A 9602-nucleotide genomic window follows, 5' to 3' on the forward strand; every position below is an offset into this window, starting at 1 on the left:
TTACAACTCATTCATTCGAATAAACTAGTTTCTGTATGTTCAAAGACGGGCATAAAAACATTTGTACTGCAACAAAAAAAAACAATGTAATGCTATGAGGACATGGTCCTTTTAAAAAAATTATTGCAATATTACAAGAATAACGTACCAAGTTATGAGAATGTATTCTTATTTTTCAAATATTACAAAACTGAAGTTGTACATTGAGGAAATAAATGCGTTGAAGAAAGATTCAAACAGTAACAGTCGTTCTAAATTACTAAAGAAATGAAGGCTTTAAAACAATCAACCAGATGCCACAACACAGAACACACATTGGGCCATTTACAGTCAACGTTCTTTGAACACTCAACGTTGTAGCAAGAATCAAATGCAAACCAAGAATGTCTCTCAAAAGTTAAATGAAAAGGGAAAGTCGGTGGTCGTGTTTTTCTTGTTATCTGCGGGGCTCTCGGAGATGAAGGGGAACTGGAAGTCCTCGCTTTTCTCCGGCTGGTTGAACAGGAAGTCAAGGCCTGCAGAATCACGTGGGTGAAGATTTAAAGTGGTGGAAAAGAGGATTTAATCACCTGACAGAGAAATTGACTTCAACAAATTTAGAAGGTGATCCCAAAAAAAAGTGTCTGAGATGCGAGATACTTGCCGCCTGATTTAGTCTCCTGGTTTTTCTGAAAGCAGAGTTTGGTGGGGTGTTTTTTTTTTGTTTTGAATTGCAAAATGAAAAAGTCAACCCAAGAGAAGACAGGTCAGTCATACCTTGTCGTTGAAAAAGGAGCCGCCGAAAGGGAACGACAGATCCTGCAAACAAAAAGAGGTGCTGAGTATTTGGCTCGGCATCTGTGTGGCGCGGCGCTTTCTCCATCGTTACCTCTTCATGGGTGGGGACGGCATCGAAGCCGAAACTGGAGTAGCCTGGGGTGCTGGGATTAGAATTGAGCGAGAACATGAAGGCTGGAGATTTGCTCCCAGACGTGCCTTCAACTGGTGAGGAAATTGGGCTAAAGCTGGAATGAACGACATCCACATATTGATCATTTGAGCTTGAACGTTTTATGAAGGTTCGACATATAAAACCTACTTAAAGTGGAACGTTGGCGTGCCAGGCGCGGTGGAGGACTGAGGTTGTGCTTGTTGACCCTGCGGAAGCGAAAGAGTGCCATGTTGCTGTAGTGCCTGCTCCTCTTCCTCTGCTGGGGCTCTTTCCTCCATTTGCGCACGTGCTGCCCCTTCTTCCTCCGACACAGGCGACTGCTTTGCCTCAACAATCACACGGAATAGGAAATGGACACTGTCGTGCAAAAACTCTTCGGCCAGTACCGCAAGCTCGAATAGGATTCAAGCCACAAAATCAACGAATGGTCAAATACTTTGATTACATTCAACAATTACTTTTTTGATTCCCTCCCATGCTAAAATGGTATGTAATTATTGTGTTTATTGAATTATCTAAAATACACAATTATTTTTTAAAGAAGTTTCAAGATAGAAAAAAGACCACATCAAATATGTAATTATTGGATTTATGAATTAATATTTGTAATTGTTTTTAATGTTTGTATTCATTCTTAATTGTGAATAGTTGTAAGTTGATTTAGATATTAAAAAAAGATTAAATATGGAAACTGTACTATTTAGACTTCATTTACATTATGTCAAATATTCCAAAAAAGTAGTATTTATAAAGTATTTCCATTTTTATTTTAATATTTTATCTATGGATGATATATAAATTAAAAAACAAATACCGGTAGTTAAAGGTTCATTTTTCAACTCAATAAAACAAGTATTTAATTCAATAAGTCTAACTAATGATTATTTTTAAACATTTATTTTTTTCATTAAATTCAATTGCTACTTTGAGACAACTACAAAAACACAAAATATTAAAATTATTCTTTTTTGAAAATGTAATTTAAAATGGCTATGATATTTAATGTGATTCCTAATGAGTAGTTTAAAAAAAAATACATATGATGTAACTTGCACAATCGAAAATATCTTATTTCCCCTCCAAACTGATCATCACTCTTCAAATTGGCTGGGTGGATTATTTTGTGATTACTTGGCTTAATAGTTGGACCTCCTGGTCGTCCTCTTCCTCACCGGGCATCTCATCTGGTCCACGATGATCGAAAGAAATATTGATCACACAGCGGCATTGGACTGTCAAATTGGGAGCATTCAAAAGCTGCATGCTTACCTTGTGCCCCGACATGTTGCTCATTGCTTCTAGTTTCATCAGTGCTGCAGGAAAGTGATGCCCGGGCCTCACATTGCATGATCATTTCTTCAGCATTGCCGTCCGCGGAGGTTTCTGGACCGCTCGGACATTCCTTTTGTTTGTCACAGTGAGTCGAAAAGCGGGCCATCAAGCCAGAGTCGCGATCTATGATGACGCCGCTGTCTCACCTTCATCTCACTGATATTCACAGTGGAGACGACAGCCATGGAGTCCTTCACAGGGGAACTCTCCATTCCCACATCTGCTTCTCCGCTGGAAGAAATAAGACTAAATAGCTGAGATTAGCAGTAAAAACAACCCTTGTTCAAATGCCATTTTTTCAATGATATTAAGATAAGAAAGGGCGGCCCGGTGGGCCAGTGCTTAGCGCGTTGACCTCACAGTGCAGAGGTCTTGGGTTCAATCCCCGCTCCGGCCTCCCTGTGTGGAGTTTGCATGTTCTCCCCGGGCCTGCGTGGGTTTTCTACGGGTACTCTGGTTTCCTCCCACATTCCAAAAACATGCATGGCAGGATGATTGAACACTCTAGAATTGTTCCTGGGTGCGAGTTTGAGCGCGGATGGTTGTTCGTCTGTGTGTGCCCTGCGATTGGCTGGCAACCAGTTCAGTGTGTGTCCCCCGCCGACTGGCCAAAGACAGCTGGGATAGGCTCCAGCACCCCCTCCCCCCGACCCTTGTGAGGATAAAACGGATCGAAAAAATCTGAAGAAGCTGCGCACACTTGTGCAACATCACTTCAGTTGTTTATTTTTTATCCCCCACCCATCTCTTAAAGTGTTTCTTTCTTTCAGTTGAGTTTGACGGGTTACAGTTTTTAAAATGATTCATCTCAATCTCATTTTCTTATATCACAAAAACCTGATATTTAAAATGGGGTGTGTAGACTTAATATCCACATTAACTGTACGGTACGTGGTCAAAATACCTGTCCGGTCGTTTCTCTGAGGAGGAAGGAGGAGCGTCACAATCTGCAAAATCAGACATTTACCGGTAATTAAATGTTTAAAACCAGCTCACTGCAATCAAGCTGTTGAGCTTTGATTACCAGTGACATGGGCTATGCCCCCTTCCTTGGTTTTGACTGGCACGTCATCATGAGACACCATGGTTGGACTCTCCATGTCATCATTTTGTGCCTGGAGTGTTTGCGCAAATGGCTTCTGATGAGCCTGAAACAGCTTCCTGTAACTTGTAATTTTGTCTTTGAATCCTTCCCTAGACAGGTCATAGATTAAAAGATAGGGATGAGTGGATACACCAAATAAACTGCAAATATAATGTGCTAAACCAACATTTGGCCGACCCACTTGTCATTGTCGTAGTTGGCTTTTACGCTCTCCAGTTCTGCTCTCAAAGTTCGCTCATACTGAAGGAGCAAGCCCTGAGTCACCTTCATGCTAGGAGGAGAAAAAGCAATTGCATGTTAAACGTATCACAGTGATGATAAAAAACTCATTTAGGCTGGAGTGGATGATATGGCCATACAATAAAATAGCTTTTTTTTTTCCACTAAAATCGGATTTCCCATTTTAATCGTCTGCTAGGGCCTCAGTTCCTCTTCACAATGCTGCCTCACTGTTTGTCTAGTGTTCTGTAAGTGATGAGGTACAAAAATCCAGCCTGGGTTTCATCAGACCATAACACACAAGGTATGTTGGGTTGTTGGGTTTAAATCCAGACTCTTGGTTTTCTGGTGGAGTTTTTGGGAGGGTAAGCGGAGCAGAGAATGGATGGATGGAACAATTAATCGCCTTACACTAATATATTGTGTACATACCTTTTTATAGCTGCCCTGTTGTGTTTCAAAGTGTTGTGTTTTACTTCAGCACTTTCTTCCAGCACCTTGATATGTGTGTGAGTTGTTTCAATGTAAGTCCTCCTTTCTGCAATGTTTGCTTTATGAACTGCAGGCACACAAGCCAAACTTCATTAAACAGGACAAGAAACTAATTGAATGCCTTTTAGTTTTATTCAAAATAGCTAAAATTACTTCTTTTTTTAAAAATGACACTACCTTCAACCTGCCGGTCAATGTCATTTTTCTTTTGAGAAAGCTCACGAACTTCAATGACTGTGCAAAAACAAACAAACAAATAAATACAATACATTCTTGCAACGTTTTAATTCAGCACAGCATTGCTGTTTGCCATTTAGATCATTTTCTGCCACCATCAAAAAAGGCTAAAACTACGCTAGCTCTAAATTGCTCTTAACTTTGGGTTAAGAGTAGAAGAAACCTGGTATTAAAAGTTTTTTTAAATTGTAATATATTCATAATATAATAAAACTTACCCAAACGGCAGAGTAAGCTATCAATGACATCGGGGGTTCTTTGATGCGCCATTATAGTTACAGTTCAGTTACTTTAATTTGCTCATTAGCCAATTAGCATAACTGCGAGCTTCGGTTTACCAACATAATTTTGTAGCGCTAATATTTAGCTAGCATATGATTGTTTTCCAAAACATTAACTCCGTACCAAACTTATAAACGACAGCATTTTTTTATTCCATAACATATGTTATTATCATTGCAGTAATTCAAACGCGGTCCTAATTTAAGGGTTGGATGTTTTAATTTGGAAAGAATTGACACATTTTCGTCAGGCTTTAACGGATGTGAAGGCGGGGTTATGGAGCTACTGTATTCAGGAAAACATTTTACGTAACGCATCTGTACAGGCGGCTGCTACGGCAATTCCGGAAATAACTTTACGTAACGCGCCAGTTTGGCAGTCCTGAGCGCTGTCATGGAGTGGGAGTCATTTTTGCGTCACCCATCTGTATGTGTCTGATGTGTCGCTCAGCCGAGTACAACACAAATATCGTGTTTTATATTTTGAAATATTAGAATTCTACCCAACGTTGGTGCAGCTTCGTTAAGGTAAGAGTTACTATCCGTTTTACTTCGTATGAGACGGACGCGTCGTTTACCGGCTGTCGGAAGACAAAAGAGCGGACATGGGTGGGATTTAAATGGGAGGAGAATGGTTTACATTGTCTCTTTAATTCCTTCAATTCTGGTTAAAATATTCCCAGGAAATGCGTATCTTAACAAAAGCCTGTCTCTCTAGTGAAACTAAACAGTTTATGATACATGAACTTGCTTTAACACAAACATTTCCATCAAATCTAACAGACAGTGTTTGGCCCTGTATAGCCATATGTATTTATTTACAGTAAATTACAGTAAATTGCATTTGGTGTACAGTATTTTTTAAGGTAACAGCAGCGCATACAAGAATGCACAAAGAATGAAGGTCAGCATCATTGTGCACGTGATTTATTTCGGGACTGCAAATAGAAAAGTGTCTTTTTTTTAATGCTATGCCTCTATGTGTCTGTTTATGCCATCCATCCAGTCGCTTCCTGTTCTGAAGGCAATGAGTAGACAATAGTCCTGATTCAGAATAGTCTTCATAGCGATAGGCCAGCTGATAGAATGGCCCATGTGGAGGAGTCTCAGACCGAAGGAGAAGGCAGCCCCCAGATCCTCTCCCTCAGGTCCGAATCATCGGTGAACCACGTAGACGACGGCGACGTTGGACCATCCGTGAGGAGGAAGAGGAGGAGAAAGCGAGAGCAGCGCCCGGAGTCCATCATCGTCTATCGCTCCGACGTGGAGCGAGGGCCCAGTGGTGACCAAGGAGGTGAAGAAGAGGGAGCTGAAAGGAGTGCTGAGGAGGGAGCCAAGTTCCTCTGTACACCCACAAATGAAGGTGAATCGTATTGTATCTTTTCAGTGCGCCAACAACAATCTTACATTATTACACATTATTTTATTAACTCCGCTGTTACTTCACAGCAGGATGGAAGTGCACAAAGGCAAATGTGAAGGGGGCTACTAAGTTATATTTCCTGTTACATGTCCATGCCATCCCAGGTACCCTTCTGTGGTGGAATTACAAAAAACAAAAAACAAAGCACACACACACTCTCTGAATGTATTAACCATTTTGATGCTCAATAAGTTGAAGTCTGGTAACATATGCGGATCCACACCTTTAGAGGTCGATTTTCACCCCAAATTTGTGTAAAATTCTTACCCATATTTATACAATTTATTTGCTCTGCCCTGTTCAAATGTTCAAAAACTTTGAGAACCCCCAATCTAACTGATTTCTTCCTGTGTCTACTCAACAGACGGAGACTGGAGCCTTCCCCCAGACAGCCGCTATGTAACTCTAACAGGCACCATCACGCGGGGTAAAAAGAAAGGCCAGGTGGTGGACATCCATGTGACCATGACAGAAAAAGAACTCCGCGAGCTGGCCAAGTCTAGGGAACGGCTCGATGCTGAGTGCGAGGCCAGGGAGGACTCCAAGCGGTCTTGCAGCCTGGGCGTGTGCCGGGGGCCTCACGTTGTCCTGTGGAGCATCTCCTGTGCCCCTGTGGTCTTCCTGCTCTCCTTCATCACATCCTTCTACTACGGCACCTTGACGTGGTACAACGTCTTCCTGGTGTACAACGAGGAGCGGACGTTCTGGCACAAGATCACCATCTGCCCCTTTCTCATCATTTTCTACCCTGTACTCATCATGCCCGTGGCGGTGTCCCTGGCGCTGTACTCGGCCGTGGTGCAGGTGTCCTGGGCCTTCAGTGCGTGGTGGCATGCCGTGAGGGACCTGGAGAAGGGATTCTGCGGCTGGGCCTGCGGGAAAATGGGCCTGGAGGACTGTGCCCCTTACAGCATTATCGAGCTCCTCGACTCTGACACCGTCTCCAGCACGCTGCAGAGCAAAGCCCCCAGGGAACTCGCCCAGACGTCCTCGGTGTGAAACTGAATGGAACTGGTTCACGTGCTAGTTTGCAAATACACGTAAACAAGTACAATGAAGAAGACTGTGTGCTACCTTGGATAACTTTGTGACCAGAAAAAAAAACGACATCACATGCACTACTATGCAAACGTCCAAGGCTACCATTAGATTTGTTGTACGGGTGCGCTGGAGACCATCCTAACTGACTTTGGGCAAGTGGGGGCGGCATAGCCCTGGACTGGTCACCGATCAATCACAGGGCACGTATGAACAAACACCCATTCACATATTGGGACAATTAAGAATTTCCAATTAAAAAAGCCACACAACATCAAGTATAGGCAAATTCAAGGTTCAAATCTCAGAACTGTGAGGCAGATATGCTAATCACTATATTGCAGTGTTGTCACTTCAATAACAATGTATACCATTTCCTTATACAGTACAATATATTCAAATGAATTATTTGTATCTAATTTATTCACTTGATGATTAAGTGTATATATCTCACAGTTTTTTCGCACACACATTATTAAAGTAATATTCATTCATTCATTCATCTTCCGAGCCGCTTGATCCTCACTAGGGTAGCGGGGGGTGCTGGAGCCTATCCCAGCTGTCTTCGGGCAGTAGGCGGGGGACACCCTGAATCGGTTGCCTGCCAATCGCAGGGCACACAGAAACGAACAACCATTCGCACTCACACCTAGGGACAATTTAGAGTGTTCAATCAGCCTGCTACGCATGTTTTTGGAATGTGGGAGGAAACCGGAGCACCCGGAGAAAACCCACGCAGGCCCGGGGAGAACATGCAAACTCCACACAGGGAGGCCGGAGCTGGAATCGAACCTCTGCACCGTGAAGCCGACGTGCTAACCATTAAAGTAATAAATGTATGATAATATTTATGATTTTATTTTTAAAAAATACGGTGTACCGAAATGTATTTTATCATTTAAACACATTTAAATATATGTTAAATGGGGCGGCCCGGTGGTCAAGTGATTAGCACGTCCACCTCACAGTGCAGAGGTGCAGGGGTCGATTCCGGCGTCGGCCTTCCTGTTTGGAGTTTGCATGTTCTCTCCGTGCCTGCGTGGGTTTTCTCCAGGTACTTTGGTTTCCTCTAACATTTCAAAAACATGCATTGCAGGCTGATTGAACACTCCAAATTCTCCCTAGGTGTGAGTGTGAGCGCGGGTGGTTTATTCGTCTCTGTGTGCCCTGCGATTAAATAACGGTACACTCTTTGTTGCCCCTCGATGTGAGTGTGAATGGTTGTTAATCTATGTGTGCCCTATGACTCACTGGCAACCAGTTCAGGGTGTACTCTGCCTACTGCACACCCATGACCCTCGTGACGATAAGTGGATAAGAAAATAGATGGATGGATATATATTTTAAATAAGATATTTTATTATTCTGTTCAGATTTAATTTATTATCATACACAGGACTGAATAGACTGTGGTGTACGTATCATATAGTCAAATATGCTTTTTCAAATGACTTTTTATAACAGCCACCTATTGACATCAGCTGTTGTGTCCATTTGCTCAAGTGGACAGCACATCTAGCAATTCATTGAGGTATGGTGTCTATTAGAGTGGACGAGGCCACTTGGTGAAGGCACTGTATCAATAAAGATGCATTGAATTATTCTGGATTTATAGCCATGTTCATAACCTCATTAACATCAAATTACTTCTTCTGCCCAAGCACGATCCATCAATTTTTTGATCCGCTTTATCCTCACAAAGATCGCTGCCCGGTGGTCCAGTGGTGCAACGCACTAACCACTGGACCACCGGGCTGCCCCAAGCTCCATCCCTCAACAAAATGATGTACCCCACTACTGACAATTTTATAATGTTGTGACTGCTGTGAAAAAAAATTAATCAAATCAGCAAACCTAATGGTCCCAAAGACTGCTGCATAGTATTGTATATTTGTACTGGAAACACACTGGACTCTGAAACTTTATTTTGTGTGTGTGTGCGTGTGTCGTGAACATGTATTATTCGTCACTTATTGCAAGACTAGCATTCCACGATTTCCTTTTGGTGCTTACCTGGAAATGTGTTCCAGCACGGTTGTCATGGGTTTTCACTCTCACCTACATGGAATTATTTTGTATTTAGAATCATTCTCAACCGTACAGAAGTGTTTTTGTGTTTTTAATCGATTCAATTCACAGCACTATCTGCTGTTTTTTTTTTTTTTAGTCGCTTATTAAAGTACATGTGACATCTTATCTCAGTGTTCACTCTAAATAATCATGCTGGCTGTCAGATTTCAACTGTCTCCTGTTCATTGTGAGTGAAATTACCCAGTGAAAAGCCCCGTGAAAATACTGTCTTTTGGTGAATGTTTGTTTAATTTATTATAATACGTGTATTCAATTGTGATTTTTTTCAGGGATTTGAACATTTCACACTTGTATGATAAATATGCTCCTCAAAATGATTAACAGGTAACTGTTTTTCAGATGTTCAGGTGGGAATTTCTCGTTCCATGTTTTATGAGATAAATTAAGGATGTAAACAATTACACCAATAAAATATAATCTTGTTGCATGACAACACTGACAATACGATGCGTG

General features: G+C 41.8%; 2 protein-coding genes across 2 annotated transcripts; one reads left to right on the top strand and one right to left on the bottom strand.

Annotated features, from left to right (window-relative positions):
• Positions 1-596: 596 nt before the first annotated feature.
• Positions 597-4679, bottom strand: LOC127611381 (uncharacterized). Its single transcript, XM_052081889.1, has 13 exons — positions 4535-4679; positions 4257-4313; positions 4020-4146; positions 3550-3639; positions 3288-3457; positions 3168-3210; positions 2410-2509; positions 2201-2333; positions 2063-2130; positions 1079-1257; positions 869-1004; positions 757-798; positions 597-668 (listed from the first exon to the last, which is right to left on the bottom strand). The coding sequence occupies exons 1-13, from the start codon at positions 4584-4586 to the stop codon at positions 597-599; spliced, it is 1269 nt and encodes a 422-aa protein (XP_051937849.1). The 5' UTR covers positions 4587-4679.
• Positions 4680-4976: 297 nt separating this feature from the next.
• Positions 4977-9593, top strand: tmem169b (transmembrane protein 169b). Its single transcript, XM_052081533.1, has 3 exons — positions 4977-5125; positions 5604-5960; positions 6385-9593. The coding sequence occupies exons 2-3, from the start codon at positions 5684-5686 to the stop codon at positions 7017-7019; spliced, it is 912 nt and encodes a 303-aa protein (XP_051937493.1). The 5' UTR covers positions 4977-5125; positions 5604-5683; the 3' UTR covers positions 7020-9593.
• The last annotated feature ends 9 nt before the right edge of the window (positions 9594-9602 follow it).

This window comes from Hippocampus zosterae, chromosome 12, assembly GCF_025434085.1.
Source record: "Hippocampus zosterae strain Florida chromosome 12, ASM2543408v3, whole genome shotgun sequence".
NCBI classification, from domain to species: Eukaryota; Metazoa; Chordata; class Actinopteri; order Syngnathiformes; family Syngnathidae; genus Hippocampus; species Hippocampus zosterae.